The sequence below is a fragment of the Eschrichtius robustus genome, chromosome 18 (assembly GCF_028021215.1).
Source record: "Eschrichtius robustus isolate mEscRob2 chromosome 18, mEscRob2.pri, whole genome shotgun sequence".
NCBI lineage: Eukaryota > Metazoa > Chordata > Mammalia > Artiodactyla > Eschrichtiidae > Eschrichtius > Eschrichtius robustus.
The window spans coordinates 50,727,613-50,745,013 of record NC_090841.1 but is presented as its reverse complement, the minus strand read 5'-3'; the positions used below and the strand labels follow the sequence as shown (position 1 = coordinate 50,745,013).

General features: G+C 37.5%; 1 protein-coding gene across 3 annotated transcripts in view; it reads left to right on the top strand.

The window, feature by feature from the left end:
* The window catches only part of TBC1D4 (TBC1 domain family member 4), a 218,667-nt gene that overhangs the window by 154,869 nt on the left and 46,397 nt on the right, over nucleotides 1–17,401 (top strand). For all 3 annotated transcript variants that reach the window (XM_068526573.1, XM_068526572.1, XM_068526574.1), the window contains 3 exons: nucleotides 2,832–2,951; nucleotides 9,799–9,873; nucleotides 11,147–11,373. In XM_068526573.1, coding sequence (XP_068382674.1) covers nucleotides 2,832–2,951; nucleotides 9,799–9,873; nucleotides 11,147–11,373 — 422 coding nt within the window. The remainder of the gene's footprint in view (nucleotides 1–2,831; nucleotides 2,952–9,798; nucleotides 9,874–11,146; nucleotides 11,374–17,401) is intronic.

The following is a 17,401-nucleotide window of genomic DNA, read 5'->3' as shown; positions in this document are numbered from 1 at the left end:
CAGTGAACATTGTGGTACATGACTCTTTTTGAATTATGGTTTTCTCCAGGTATATGCCCAGTAGTGGGATTGCTGGGTCGTATGGTAGTTCTATTTTTAGTTTTATAAGAAACCTCCATACTGTTCTCCATAGTGGCTGTATCACTTTACATTCCCAAGGAATTGTGTTTTAAGAAAGGAACATTGAGTGCAACGTTAAGTGGTAACTTTGTAACCATGAGTGAACATACTGCATGGAGGCCCTCCGAGGACATACTGGTTTTTGAGGGTTTGCATGGGAATTGGGGAAATAAGGCTTTAAGGCTAGGCAGCAGCGGGATGATGAATAGCCTTAAGTGCTAGATCAGACTTTGTCACTAAAGGACTTCAGGTAAGAGCGTGAGAGGATCAAATTTGTGGCTGGTTGGGTAAGGGGGTCGACAGTGTTAGGACTGAAGTCACATTCTCAAATTAGGAGACCTTGGTAATAGAATGCGTGAGAAATGATTCATTTATCAAGTGCATACTGTGTACTAGGCAGCGGAGATGAATAATGACAGCTCTAACTGTAAGGAGAAACCAACGTGCAATCAAATGAGTTAAAATATGGAAATATGGTGTGATTGGCACAGAGATATAAGTATGTACCAGACAAGAGATAACACTGGGACATAAACAGATTGAATGATTCTGTCTTGAAAAATGTATTTTGTCTCAGAGAGAGGGTAAACTGAAGCCCTGGAGATGTGAGGGAGGGACTGAGTCAAGAGCAATTTGGGAGGCATGATCCTTAGGACTTAGTGACTGATTGGATAGATATGTTTAGGAAGAGAGAGGGGCTTGCTGGGAGAGACTTCAAGGTTTCACATTTGGAGGAATTAGATGTAATAGCTAGGAAATACAGAAAGAAGGCAAGAGTGGGGCGAAAGATGGAAATAAGAAATAAGAATTCAATTTTGGAAGTGTGAGGTTTAATTAGAAGAATGGATTTGGTGCCCATAGAATTTGAGCTGACATTATAAATGTGGAAGACTATGAGCTTTGTCACAGATTTGAAGTCGAAGGGGGATGTTCTGAGGAGCACCCGCATTTCAGGCAATGAGTGAATTAAAATGGAGTCAGTGATAAAGACTGAAAGGGAATAATGAGGTAGAAAGATTTATTATGGTGAATGACCAAGGTAGGAGAAGAGTTCAAGTAAGAAGATCAACAATGTCCAATGACATAGGAAGGTCAAGAAACATAAAGACTAAAATCTGTTCATGGGTTTGATTAAATCAGTCATTGGTGGTGATAGTCATGTTGACCAGAAGGCCGAAGGCAGTATGTGAGGAGTGATATGCATTTTCTATATGACGGAGGGTGCTCAAGATCACAAAGGAGATTTTAACAAATTGTGTATGTTTTCCTGTCAGTATACTTAAGTTCCTCCCTGCCTCTCTCTCTTTCCCTCCCTTGCTCCCTCTTTTCCTTTCTTCCTTCCATTTATTCACCTGGTATTCACTGAGTAGCTGCTGTGTCAGGCATTGTGCTAAGCGCCAATACTATTTCCCTATTTTCGTTGTGTCATTCATCTCAAAGCCTTAGAATGATGAGTCAACCCAGTCCTTATACACAGCCCGAACCCAGTCCAGCCCACATCTCTATCTATTGTTTTCTTTCCTTTTTGATTGTGATCATGTTTCTTTTATCAGTAACTCCTTAGATGACCACGTGGAGCCAGCTCCAGTATGGACCTCTATTGCCTCCTGCGTAGACTGTCCTGAAGCCTTCAATCTGATCTTCCAGTCTCTGATTTCCCAGTCCTTTAGGTGATTTTTGAACACTCCTCTCACATAAATCTTCCCAAAACGTTACTTTCACAGTGATGCCCCTCTGCTTGTAAATTGTGATCAGTGATTCTTCCTAATTATCCAGCACTTAAGACCATTCAAGGTTTTATCTCCAGCTTCACTTGCCCACTTTCCACTACTTCCCTCTGTTTTAGTCAAACACCTGTACTGACACCCTGTCCCGTGAGCATCCCAGCCTTTATGATTTTGCCAGCACCATCCCCAGTGTTGGGAAAGTCTTCACCTCCTTTTTTCTGCCTGTCTGAATCCCATGTATCCTTTTCTTCCTGACCATTGAGACCCATAACTCATGGTTCCATATTTGATACTTATGCTTTGTGTCTCTGCTACGAGTGAACGTATTTCCTCCCCAAGCAAAGGATGAGTTTTCTTTCTTGGAAACTTCCTAGCACTAAGAACCATGTAATATACATAGTAGCCTTTTATCTCTATATAAGGTAAAATATTTAGAGAACTTCATATAGTGGACACATTGTAGATTCTCATATAGTTCAGTTCTATCAGTGAATACTTGTCGATTGAAAAGATAAATGACCCACTCACAAATGAAAATGGAATTATAACAAAGGCATTAGCAGAATCCAGCTTTGCTAGAAGATGCTTTGTTCTTTGAAACCAATTTTTTGTGTTTTCCTTGGTAATTTGGATATAAAGTATGTAACTTGGAAAGGGATGGTTATAGTTGTTAATCAAAATAACAGCAGTAAAAATGGGCATCTCAAGTTTAGTTTTTGTTAAATGCAGCAGGAATATATTAGCAGAAAGGAAAGACATATAGGAAAGATCTTATTTCTGTCTTTTTTATTACTTACAATATTAAAAATTAATCTCTTTTGCTTATAATCTGTGTGTTCACGATGTGGAACCTAAATTATTACTTCTTAATAGAGCTACAGAAGAATTCTCATGCTTTTTAATGGCTTAGCCATAAGCCTGTCTTTAAAACTTCATTTAACCTTGAGTATTTCCAACCTAAAATGTATGTTTTTCTTTCCATAGACTATTTCAAATAGTACAATCCCAGAAAATGCGACGAGCAGTGGAAGGTTCAAACTTGACATTCTGAAAAATAAAGCTAAGAGATCCTTAACTAGCTCCCTGGAAAATATCTTCTCAAGGGTAAGATTAAACTGAGGCTCTTTAAGGTATTATGTCTGTGTTTTCTAACTGCTTCATTCTCAACTGGCTCACCGACCATTTCCTTTAAAAAAAAATTAAGATAACTTTAAGTTAGTTAACACTTATTTAAAATAATCTCTCAAAAAAAATCTCATTTTCAGATCTAGATTTATTCTGGTGCCTCTGATACCTGAATCTGAGCAGTTGAGATATACGTATAGAAAAGGGGAAATAGAATATTTATGGCCAATCCTTTAAGAACTTCTTATCATTTGCCACATAAAGTTATAAAGAAGCCCTTCTTTCACTTATTCCTAGGAGCTGATAGGGAATGCTGAAAATAGTAAGTATAAGTTAACAGAAATGCGTGTATTCCATTCAGTGAATTTATATATTCTGTTTAATAATAAGCAAAATTATTTCTCTTCCTCTTCATTTTCCTCTTCCTGAACAATTCACTCCTAATGCTATTAGACGAGACACAGCAATGTAGATGTCTCGGGTCTGTAAGGCAGGGAAGCCACAGTGGCTCAGCACAGGGGGACAGAGCCTGTATGGGTGCTCTGTATGGGGGTGACCCAGTGCAGCCTGTGGACACCAGAGTGCGGTGAGGAGGGTGTGAGGTGTCAATTGTGGAGATTGGTTACACACAGGGAACTGATCAAATATGTAAATGTTTAAGGATAGTGGGATTCTGGGAGAAGGGAATTACAAATTTGAAAGGGGAGGAAATTAGAATGAGTTCTGTGTTGTTGGATTCAACTCAGAGGTAGCAGTATGGAATCTTGGTTTTCTATTTTGAGCAATAGAATTACATATGTTCTATGTAATGTATATGTATTAATATATACGTGAGTCAGTAAATGTGTACATACGGTCCCTGACTTTGTCCACTGATAGGAACTGGGAACAGCTTTTCTATACATGCCAGATCATAAATTAAGCCTGGTTGGATGACCCAGATTTTAGGTCTGGCACTCAGATTTTGGTTTCTATATATCATTCTTTAAGAAAGAACCATGATCCTGGGAGAAATGGCTAGTTCCAGGACTACAGGGAAAGTACAAGGTAAGTCCAGAGGATCGTGGTGTTCTAGATAGTGAGGAAGTACTCAAAGAAAGGTAACAGGATGTCACAAAGACATAAAAACCTTGAAAGGGCTTCCACTGGTCACATCTGAGACAATGAGTATCAAAATAAATCATAGCAACAGAGAGTGACTTGTTGTATAAGATAGGAAACTATAAGTCTATTCTGATATGAAAAATAAATTAATACATTGGAAATTTGATCATGATCAGGATATTTACTGGGTAGAATTAATACCTATTAATTGCAAAGGGGAAAATAGTAACTTTACAATGGAAAAAGCTGGCAGGCACCACCTTAATCAAATGATCAAATTGAACATCTTCAGCAATGGGACAAATTGAAATCCTGTGCCACTGATACAAAGAACACAGTGACACTTCTGTGGTATTCCTGCCAAAGGGGCAATACCTGAATCTAATCGTGAGGAAACATCAACAAACCCACATTGAGATACAGTCTACAAAATAACTACCTGTTATCTTCAAAAGTGTTAAAAGCAAGAAAGTCAAGTGCAATAGTACATTGGGACACAGTGACTTGTGATGTCTGGTGTTCTTATTTTTATTTCTTTGCTAGAACTCAAAATACTTTTATGGGTAATTTCTGTTAATGATTGAGATTCTTCTAATTCTAACAAAAGCCTTGCAGCAAGCATGGTCATTTGACAATGCTATTATTTTATTAGCAGAAAACAGAATTTAGGAAAAGAGCCTCTAGAAGGTTTGTCGGAAGTGTGTTAATGCAACTTTTCATAAACTTGTCCTGCCTCCTCATCTTCAAAATTTATAAATCAGTTATGTTCTTTCTTTCTCTCTCATTCCTTCCCTCCCTCCTTTTCTCCCTCTCTCCTATGCTGTTCAGTGAGAATTTTAGTAGAAAGATGGTTTACGTAGGTGGTCAGAGGATCCGAATTCCAGATCTGGCCCTAGCAGGTTTTATATTTATGATCTTGGAGAAATTATTTACCTTTTCTAAGCCATTGTTTCCCCACTTGTGAAACGGGCATACTCATACCTGCTTAGGTCATATTACCGTGAGGGTGAAATGTCAGTATGTTAGGAAAATATCACACTGTAGATATGAGCTGGTACATACAGCAGTGGTAAGCTCTGAAACCTCTGTCATTTATAAAAGGACACAAGGGTATTTAGAGTGTGACGCTCTTTATCCCACTGAGTACCTTGGCATTCTGCACAATACTTGCACGGCTGACTTTGAAGTACTGCTTACATAGCTTTGTATGGCTGTAATGACTTTTCAGCAAGGGCACTGCCAATCTGTTTTGGTCAAGGTGGATACTGTAGCTTTTGTGTCCCAAAGTGCTGGCAAGTACCATAAATTATGTGACCTAACAAGGTCTTACTTGTACCATATGCAGCAGAATGGACTTCTTGAGAAGGTTGGCAGCTACCCATGTTGTATCAAAGGTTACATAGTAAAGGGTTTTTGCGTACTTCTGAAACTTGTCAGTTTATTTTTTTCTCTCTGAGTGACATAGGAGAAAATTGACACTCCAGTCATAGTTTGGCTCATAATTGCTGCTATTTTTAAAAGTCAGAATATTTTATTTAACTAACTATAGTTGTTTATGAAATAGGATACATTTTTAAAATGCTTTAAAGCTCAGTTCACTAGCAATTAAAAAGTGGGTCCAAGGCAAAAGGCTTGACACATGCATTACCAAATCATAATATAGTAAAACTGAAAAAGCTCTCTGCTCAAAGGTGAAAAGACAGAGTCTTGTATTCTGGTTGTTTGTTGCTTTTTCTTTTTTTTTTTTTAATTAATTTATTTATTTATTTTGGCTGCGTTGGGTCTTCGTTGCTGTGCGCGGGCTTTCTCCAGTTGTGGTGAGTGGGGGCTACTCTTTGCTACTGTGTGCAGGCTTCTCATTGCGGAGCACGGGCTCTAGGCATGCGGGCTTCAGTAGACATGGCCCGTAGGCTCAGTAGTTGTGGCGCATGGGCTTAGTTGCTCTGCAGCATGTGGGATCTTCCCAGACCAGGGCTCGAACCTGTGTCCCCTGCATTTGCAGGTGGATTCTTAACCACTGCACCACCAGGGAAGTCCCTGTTGCTTTTTCTTAAATTGAAGTTTTCCAAAAGAGGAACATTTCCTAATATATTTATTAATATATGTTTATAGTTCTAAAAGACAAATATTCACTAATATAAAGTGTAAGTCATTAGAAAACAGTCCTCAAGGGACTTCCCTGGTGGTGCAGTGATTAAGAATCCGCCTGCCAATGCAGGAGACACGGGTTCGAGCCCTGGTCCAGGAAGATCCCACATGCCGCGGAGCAACTAAGCCCGTGCACCACAACTACTGAGCCTGCACTCTAGAGCCCTTGAGCCACAACTACTGAGCCCGGTGACACAACTACTTAAGCCCGCGCACCTAGAGCCTGTGCTCCGCAACAAGAGAAGCCACCGCAGTGAGAAGCCCACCCACCCTAATGAAGAGTAGCCCCCGCTCACCACAACTAGAGAAAGTCCACGCACAGCCACGAAGACCCAACACAGCCAAAAATAAATAAATTTATAAAAAAAAAAAAGTAAGTCCTCATTTCACTTTCTCTTCAGAGTAATAGCCATTGTCCTCACTTGTTGAAATGTGTGAATTAATGATTGTGGTAGAGTATAATTTTAAAGTAAGTTTATTTTTCTTTGTGTGTAAGAAAAACTCATGGATAAAACACTCCTATGAGTAATATGTGTCATTTAAGTGTTTTTCTAATGATGGAAATTGTTTGATATCCGTCTGACTACTTTCTCTATTGTGACCAAATAACCTGTTTGAGATAACCAGGCAGGTTGGCATGTACGTAGCAGCTAAAAAAATAGCAGAAAGCAACATGGCCCATTTTTCTTTTCCACACACATGAACCCAATAATTTATCAGTTAAATGTATAGTTTATTACTGGAAGTATGTCATGTTACAGTATAGAACTGAAGAACTGAAAGAGCCTTCATCAAGTTCTGGGACATTTGCAAAATAACCCTTAACCAATGTAGGTTAATTGGTTTTATTTGTAATTGTACTTTTCACAAAGCTCTATCTTCACGAGGTAGTATTGAGTAAGAGCTCAAGAACCTCACTTTAAAGTTGTACTCCCTGAATTCAAATTGCTGCTCTGTCCTTTAACTGTGTAAACATTGGCAACCTAATCTGTAAGAACTTCAGTCTCCTTACCTGTAAAGTTGAGCCAAAAAACTATACCAACTTCATTAGAATTGTTGTGGGAACGAAGGGGGTAATGCATGGTAAAATATTTAACATAGTACCTGGCACGTGGTAAGCATTCAGTAATATAGATGCAGCTGTTAGTTTTATGATTGATATAGTTGTTATTTAGGGAGCCACCAGAAATAGAAAACTATGATTGATATACATAGATAAGAATAAATATTGCTTCTATGAAACAAGGTAGGATACCATAAATATAAAAGAGTCCATGGAGAACAGGAAAGAACTCTTACAACTTTCTGATGGTGGACATAAAAAGAAAAATTCAGTAGAAGGCTAGGAAACTAGTGTTGAAAAAAAACTTCCGGAAAGTAAAGCAAAATGACAAAGAAATAGAAAATAAGAGAACGAGGTTAAAAGTTATCTGGAGATCCAAAAGCCAAATGGTAGGCGTTCCAGAAAGAAATGCATGCAGAAATTTTCAAAGAAATCATTTAAAAGTTTTCTTAGAGCTGATGGACATGTTTCAAAATGTAATGGGCTCAGAAGATGCACAATAGAAAGACTGAAGAAAGCCATGCCAAGGCACTTCATTGGGAAATTTCAGAATGCCCCAGGGTAAACTTAGATTCTGCTCCAGAGAGAAATAGCAGGGCACACACACAGCTCAAGAATCACAATGACATTAGACTGCTGCACCGAAAGACAGTTGAGCAATGTTTACATATTCTGAAGGCACGTTTCCAGGCAGAATTGTATATTCAGCCTAACTATTAATAAAATATAAGCATAGAACAAAGACACTTACAGACATGTAAATTAAAAAAAAATTTACTTCCCAGTCTCCTGTTCTCAGAAAGCACCTGGAGTATATGTTCCACCAAAATGAGGAAGTAAACTAAAAAAGAGGAAGACATGGGCTCAAGGAAGCAGAAATTCCAACATAGAATAGCATCAAAGGAAACTTCTAGGTTGATGGTGAAGGATAATACTGGAAACATCTATTCAGCATACCTAAATTGCTACCAGTCCAAACTGGGGCAGGAAGACAGAGATCTCCAAAATGGGTAGCTCAAAGAAAAATATATGTAATTAATGGATTATGTAATGTTTGACCATATTGAGATTTATTGGGAGTAGATTAATGATAAATAAATTAGTAGTAATAAACTGGGGATTACTGAGGTAGTTGTTAACTCCATGAAGAACAAATTGTACAAGATGTGAGTTGTATTAGTAGTAAAATATGTAGCTCAGGTGCAAACAGTATTTACAAGGTCGTAAAAATCTAAGCACAAAATATTGGTTTAACTGACACGTGATATAACTCTACTGAGAGAAGAGGGGAAGAGAGAAGTGTGTATGGGGATGGAAAATGAAGTAAGAATCCTAAACTCTCATCTTGCAGAGTAGGAAGTCAATGGATAGTGCCTAAAATGGAAAGATTAAGGAATAGGAATGTAAGCTGAATAACAGAAGCATTGATACAAGTAATTTCAGGTGTTTGCTTTTGGGGAATGGGATTCAGCATGTGAAGGAGGGGGCTGGTGATTGCCACTTAACATCATAAGTTTGGTAGCACAGTTTGACTTTTGAAACTTTGTGTAGGTATCACTTTGATTAAAAATTAAAATGAAACTTAACCCCCCCCCCCCAATTAAACCCAAGAAATGTTTGGAGACCCACTTTAAAATTGTAAAGTGCTGTAGAAATATTGTGCGTTTTTTCATTGTGGAGAGTCACTGTCACACTGACTTGACGTATTTCTACTTATTCTTTTTAGAACTTTCCCATGTGTTTTAGAGTTAGGCAGAACATCTTAGTCTGTATTTTGTCTCTTAAGACCTTCTATGTGATATGGTTCCTAGCCAGCCATCTTCTTTCCTTCAATACTTGGCTCCAGTTTCTTCCTACATGAAGTGTAGAGAGAAATAGATGAGATGATCCCTTTGGTTCGTTTCTTAGATCATCACCAAAGAACTGTGTGAAAAGAAAATCGAGAACCAATTCACCAATATTGAAGCAGACTTTTATCTAGTCTTCTAGAGAGACTTTATTGAAGTAGTTTTGCATTACGGAATAATGAATGAAGCTAAATCCATACATTTTAGGATGCAGTTTTCTTTTTTTAACCTGTGTTTATTATAATCCTATAATGTAAATTATGATCTAGGTTGTAGGGAGGTTGTATGTATTAAACCATTTTCTTTATAACTGTTGTGGTTTGTTGTGCTGTACTTTCCACATGGGTGTTTATCTGTATGTGACACCAAGTTCATGGGACTCTCACTGACGTTATGGGTGAATAATGTTTGACTTTGTAACCAAAGTCACTTCAGTAAGCTTGGTCTGAATATCTGGTTATCTAATGGCTGATTTAGAAGTAACGGAAGTAGATTGCGGATAGTTCTCTTTGCCATGCTGGAATGGCTGTTAATACTGCCAACAAATTTGAGTGAACCCCAAAAGGATCAATGTAATGCAAACATAAAGAGGCAACTGCCTTTTATAGTTTTAAAGTAAAAATTCAAACCCTATGAACGATTTAATTTTATTCTCTTCACTCAGGGAGCTAACAGAATGAGAGGTCGGCTTGGAAGTGTGGACAGCTTTGAACGATCCAACAGTGTTGCTTCAGAGAAGGTATCTAAGCAGAGCTCCCTTTTTTCCTACTATTGCAACTTGGTAAAAACAAACACTAATATGATAATATGCGTGCTTAGTTATTTTGTTATGAGCTCTTTATGACTTCTAAAAAATAACTATTTGAGCCTTTATTATTTTAAAGAAGATTCTGGCTATTAGCATGTTGCTCTTTATTCAACTGAGGCTTTCTCTTTCTGGGACAGAACACATCCCTTGCTGTCTAACTCTGCTCTGTCAGGTGTTTTACTGTTTGGAGATAGTATACTTTCGGGGACAATATTTGAGCAACTGTTGATCCAAGGCCATAGAAAAAGGAGCCATATGATTATTGCACTTATACAGTGATCTTTTTATCTTTTGTTCTCTCCTCATATTACTTCCCCCTCCCCCACATTTAACCCTTTTAACTGCAACGTTAGGCTCTTCTTTATCTCATAGACAATTCTCAGTAGGTTTGGTTTCCTGTTTCCTGTAACATGTAACCTGAGGCAAATGCAACCTATTTTTTTAATGGAAAAATATTAAAATATGTTCACTAAACTTTCTGTTGGTAGAATTGAGGACTTAGTCCAGTTATGAGTCGATTAGCCCTAACCAAAGTTTATCAGGCTAAACATTTCAAACAGCATACTTGTCTAAATGGAAAGATTTATGATGTCTCCCCATGCAATATGAGAGGCATTCCGGCATAGCTCACTTTTCATTCATTTCCTGTTTTTCATGTCTTTTAAAAAATTTTTACCTCAGGGAACACGTGGTTAGATAGAAGCATCCATGGTGAGGGAAGATACTTAACAGGCTTTATTTTATTTTCCTGAAATCTTTGCCCTGAGACTTGGACACTTAAGCGTCGTGATATTGTTTTGACAGTACAGGAAACCGATATGTCATGGAAATCAGTAGATACGTAAATACGGACCTCCACCCTCTTTCGGTCAGGATCTCTTTTCATCTTTCTGGCAACAGTGAGAACAGTACAGTAGCTGGAGAGCATCTTACCACAAAGGGTTAGGGGAAAGCATCCCTCTTCTTATTATCCCTTTCACTTTCTGGCCTACCTTTACGGATGCCGTCTTACAGCTGCTTATCAGAAGAAATGGGTTGTGGTGACAGTGATCAGCCCTCAGCATGGATTGAGTAAAAAACAAAAAACAAAAAACAAAAAAAAGCTACAACAGTTTGTCGTGACTCAGGAGGAAGAAGAGGCACCCTGTGAGCAGGTCTGCCATGATCGGTGTAGGAAGGAAAGGCCTGACTTCTTGCGTTTCAGGACCTCTCCCCTGGAGACTCCCCGCCAGGGACCCCACCAGCTTCCCCGCTGTCCTCAGCCTGGCAGACGTTCCCTGAAGAGGATTCCGGCTCCCCGCAGTTTCGAAGACGGGCCCACACGTTCAGCCACCCACCTTCCAGCACGAAGAGGAAGCTGAATTTACAGGATGGGAAGGCTCACGGGCTCCGCTCCCCTCTTCTGAGGCAGAGCTCCAGCGAACAGTGCAGGTGAGTCCAAAGCTCCCTCCAGAAGCTGGAACAAAATTCTCCTGTCACTCTCTTCTGACCACCGTGGAGTCAAGAGTTATTTGTGACTTCATGCTGTAGCCAACATTTAGTTGTCAGAAAAATAAATTGAATGGTAAAAACCCTCGTTACTAAGGGAAACAGGCAAGCTTTAAGGCACCCCGAAAGAGAAGAGTTAAAGCATTTTGGATGGAAATAGTTTTTGTCTTCCCAGAAAAATGTCGAAAACAAGATATCAGGCAGTTGTTTTGTCTGAAAAAGCTTCTGACAACGCATGTTCCTCAGTGTCTCTTTGACGATGGCTTTCATGAAACAGTCAGCAAATTTGCAAATAACATAGCAGAACTTCCTGTAAGCACAAGGGTTAAAAAAATCTTCTACATTACCTTTATACATGAGATAAAAATTGGCTGTATTTTATTTCATAATAAATTAAAGCCAAATGTGAAAATTGTTAAAAATTTTATCTAGAATAAAGTGATGTTTACAAAGAAGAATACATATACCATAATTGACAGGAAGTATCCATTAGAAACTATCTTGCATGGTATTTAAAAAATATTTAACAAAATCATTTGGCATTTGGTAAGAGATAATAAAGGGGGTAAATTTGGAATTGTAGAATGATTATACTTCTTACCGTGTAGTACAAATCAGAATTTATATCCTAGAACTAATTTTGTTTTTCTTCGTTCCTATGAGTTTGGTTTCAGGAAACGGTCTGATAGGGGTTCCAGTCAGAGAGGAAAAAAAAACCCAACAGAACTCTAAGTAAAAAGAAGACTAATTTTTATATTAGTTGTTATCAAATTTACCAGCTTTTCTTTTAAGGATGCAATTGAATGCTGATTGTTGTTTTTTGAATAATTTGATATTAAAAAATAAAATATTTAGGATATATAAAAATAAATTAATAGAACTAATTATCCTCAGATTTTCTTTTATGAAAAAGGATTAAGTATTCATGTATATATGAAAAATTTTAATGATCATTTATATTTACCCAAAACATTGTCTCTTTTTCCAGGAAAAATTATTTTCAAGAATTTAAAACATTAATTATTTTAAACAATTAATAATGTCTGTTTTTCCTTATGTTTTCCACATTTCATAATGTATATGCTCAAAGAACTTCTGTCAATATGAAAAGATGCTATTTATATCATGGTAAAAACTTGCTATGAAAAGAACCTTCTGGAAAAAAAACTTTGTAGGAGATTTAGGGATTCAGATAAAACCATGGCTGCACAATGCCACAGGCTGCAAGAAAAGAACATGGACATTAACGTTTGTTAAGCCAAAGGTATTATGATGCCTTCCAACAACCAAACATGTTGTTCTTAAATTTTTAGAAGGGTTTATATCTTTAAAATAATTAAGTCTTTGAACTACTGATAATCAGTTTTTCCTTCTGGAACTTGTTTCCTGTAATTATTTGTGCTTTCCTACTTTTTCCCCTTGAAGTATCTTTTGCATGTCAAAACAAACACTTTTTGTCCTAAAATTGTTGAGCTTTTTAGAGACAAACACATATGCTTAGAAACGCTGCATAGATGAGGAATTCAGTTTGTGAACAATGAACTAGGTCATAGTCATCTAATAGAGAACTGCATGCATATAAGTTTTTTTCCATATAAATTCAGCCCTGATTACATTTATAGCGAGAACCTGTGTATATGCTATCTCATAGTGAATGAAGATTGTGCCAAAATGTAAATTAAGACGAATTTGCTGTATTTTCTGTACCCAGCATCCTTGCATCAGTTCGGCGCATGCACAAGGAGAGTAATTCTTCCAACAGTCTTCCAAGTCTTCACACTTCCTTCTCTGCCCCTTCCTTCACTGCCCCCTCTTTCCTGAAAAGCTTTTACCAGAATTCAGGTAGACTGTCCCCACAGTATGAAAATGAAATCAGGTGAGATCAGTGTCCTGTTTGCAAAGCAACGTTTTCTGCAGTGATATACTGATATGTTACTAAGAAGTGGCTAATTAACTTTAGAGTGACATGAATGCATCTGTATGTTGTGCTTGTTCTAACCTGTTTCTAATATATTGGTTTCATTTCCAATTAATTTGAAGAAAACTTTTAAAACCAGTGTTTCAAAGCTTTTTGATGACATGATTATCTTACTTTAGGGATTATATTTTTTGTACTATTTGTGTGTTTCCTTGCCTTCGGCCCCAGAGTCTAAGCCTTGTTTTGTTTGGGGCAAGACCTGGTGCTAACACATACTAAGCAAACCTCCCCTGATCATGCCTTTTTTTCTTAGCTTCTCTGGACATACCTTATGGAACCCAAAAGCCACTGATTTAAACAACTATACTAAAGTAATGGATATGATATATCTTTATTTTTAAGTATATAGAATATTTCCTAGGCGTTTCTCTGATTTTTTCAATCACGTAGACCTTCTTTTCTGAATCTCAGTGTAAGTCACATAATGGGTAGAGGATCATGTTGATAGCAACTCTTTCAGGCAACATGAGGGAGCTCTTGAATCTTGTAGACATTCGATTTTGCTTTGTTTTTTGTCCCCAGTATTGAAAACGTGTAGCCTATTTATTCAGTCTTATTCCTTGCTCTTATAGCTACACAAAATTAAATATAGTGATTTTTTAAGAATTGCCGTAATTACAATTTTTTGAAATTATGAAATCTTACTGATCATGCAAATTCTCAGTGGGATATTCTAGCCTTTGGAAAGTGGTGGATTAATTTGGGAATTCTTCTCAAAGGGTTGTTGTTGGCTTAGAAGCTTCTGAGATTCATTCCTATTTTTTTTTTTTTAATTAATTTATTTATTTAGTTAGTTAGTTATGGCTGTGTTGGACCTTCTTTTCTGTGCGAGGGCTTCCTCTAGCTGTGGCAAGCGGGGGCCGCTCTTCATCGCGGTGCACGGGCCTCTCACTATCGCGGCCTCTCTTGTTGCGGAGCGCAGGCTCCAGACGCGCAGGCTCAGTAATTGTGGCTCACGGGCCCAGCTGCTCCGTGGCATGTGGGATCTTCCCAGACCAGGGCTCGAACCCGTGTCCCCTGCATTGGCAGGCAGACTCTCAACCACTGCGCCACCAGGGAAGCCCCATTCCTATTTTTATGTGTAGCTTGAGCCATTCATTTTTATTGCTGTATAGTATTCCATTCAATACAGCAGAATTTATCCACTCTCTTGCTGATGGATATTTGGGTTGTTTCTATTGTTCGATAATTGGCAATTTTTGCAGTCAGGGAGAGGAATACATGCTATCAACTAGCCTGTGTGCCACTAAAATCTTCTTGGGTAGTCTTTGGCCTCCTTTCTTTTAGATTTAGGGAATCCAAAAAGTTAGCATATAATTAGGTAACCCACAGTAGCTAGTTAAATTAGAATAATGCTTGAATTATCCCTGAATATCTTTTGTCCATGTGTGTCCATTTTTTTCATCCCAAGAAAGATGATTAATATTGGATTAATAAAATTTTGAATCTGAACCTTCCTCTGAATTAGTACAAAGTTATGTTGAAACATTGAATTGCTAGTGAAGAAAGTTGATGAAGAATTGATTTTAAAGGGTTTTTCAGCGACAACCTTATGGGAGAAGATTTAAAGGAAGATAGCCATAAAAATAGCATAATGTATATGGAATATGCAATGAATTTAGAGAACTGAGGATGTACACATATAAAAATGTCAGTTTGCCTCATCTCCATAGTACTACTTACTAAGAATACAGTGCTTTCAATGACACCCATTTGCAGTTTCCTGTTGTTATGTTAAAGTGAGCATCTGGAGAATCCCTGTTTCCTTCCAGAAATAGAACCATGCCTGAGGTGACAATTAGGAACAGCCATAAAAAGGTCAAAGACTAGCTGTGAATAGGTTATAGAGAACAAAAGCAGTGACTTTTAAAAAAAAGATTATTTATAGTTTTTAATGTATGGATATATGTTCATCTTCGGTAGTTTCTGCCTAGATGTATGTATCATTCTTGTGCCTAGCTTCCCTTAGCCTTCTGTACCTCATTCTAATAGGAGGATATTGAAGTCAGAGGACAAATACTTAGTTTTTTATTGAAAAAAATTCACTTCTTTGCAGTGATCTTATTTGAAATGCTATATTTAAACATGTGGAGAACTTTTAAATTTATAGGATCATTAAAAATCATCGTATTTTCTGTACTTTGTAGTGTTCTCTTGGCTCTGAGAAGTTCTAAAAATCAGAGAGCACTTTTTGGCATGTTTTTGTGTACTTTTTGTACGCTGTTTTGTAACTTGACAGCATAGAATCAATAAGCCAAAAAGACACTTAACATTTTTCATTAAAAAGTACGCTAATCCCTAAAAACTATACCGGAAAAGAAAAAAGTACGCTAATCGTAAGCATCCAGCTCCATGGATTATCACAGAGTGAACATCCCACATCACCCCAACCCAGTCAATACATGGAATGCTACCAGCACACCTGCAGCTCCTCACGTTTTCCCACCCAATCTCTATCCCACATCCTGACCTCAAATACCATAGTTCAGTTTTGCCTGGTTTTGAACTTTCTATACATGGAATGATACAGCATAAATTATTTTATATCTGGCTTGCTTCACTTAAATTAGTTTATGAGATTCATTCCTATTTTTATGTGCACTTCAGTTCATTTTTATTGCTGGATAGTATTTCATTTACTATTTCACAGTGCATTCATTTGCCAGTGGACATGTGGGTTATTTCTAGTCCTTTGGCTTTTAAAGTGTACTCTCCCTGGATATTATTATACATGTCTGTAGTGGTACATACCCATGCATTATTGATGACTATCTACACAATAGTAAAATTATTGGACAAAATTCACTCTTAATAGGTTTATTTCAATTAATAAGTCACTTAGACATAAATTTACTAGTTAGAATCTTGGAGAGAGTTTTTAAAAAATTGGTATTGTGAAACGATTCCGAATTTACAGGAAAGTTGCAAAAATATTATGGAGAACTGCTAACTCTTTATCCGGATTCATCAATTTTTAACATTTGCTTTATCAGTCTGCCTGTTTACATGTATATGTACATACATACATATATATATATATATACATATATTTTTTTATTCTAAGCCATTTGTGAGTAGGTTGCAGATATCATGTCCTTTTACTCTGAATACTTTAGTCTGAATTTCCTAAGAATGAGGATATTCAAGAGTGTGGTTTTATGTCAGTAATTTCTGAACTCTACATCTCTCATTATTCCTGGTTTCAGAGAAAACATCATATGCACACAATTACCATGATATCTAGAACTATTCAGAATAGAAAGGAGGTCCATAAAACTGTGAAATATAATTTTCTTTTCACTTGGGTAACTCATATCTTATTAGGTGCATAGAGTGGATCTCTAAATATTCATAGTCAAGTAAGGTATGTAATTTTCTTTTTTATTTTTTTAAATAGATCTTTATTGGAGTATAATTGCTTCACAATACTGTGTTAGTTTCTGTTGCACAACAAAGCGAATCAGCCATATGCATACACACGTCCCCATATCCTCTCCCTCTTGAGCCTCCCTCCCATCTTCTCTATCCCACCCCTCTAGGTCATCGCAGAGCACCCAGCCGATCTCCCTGTGCTATGCTGCTGCTTCCCACCAGCCAACTATTTTACATTTGGTAGTGTATACATGTGGATGCTACTATCACTTCGCCCCAGTTTCGCCGTCCCACCCCATGTCCTCAAGTCCATTCTCTATGTCTACCTGTTTATTCCTGCCCTGCAACTAGGTTCATCAGTACCATTTTTTTTTTTTTTTTTAGATTCCATATATACGCGTTAGCATATGGTATTTGTTTTTCTCTTTCTGACTCACTTCACTCTGTATGACAGACTCTAGGTCCATCCACCTCACTACAAATAACTCAATTTCGTTTCTTTTTATGGCTGAGTACTATTCCATTGTATATATGTGCCACATCTTTATCCATTCAACTGTCGATGGACACTTAGGTTGCTTCCATGTCCTGGCTATTGTAAATAGAGCTGCAGTGAGCATT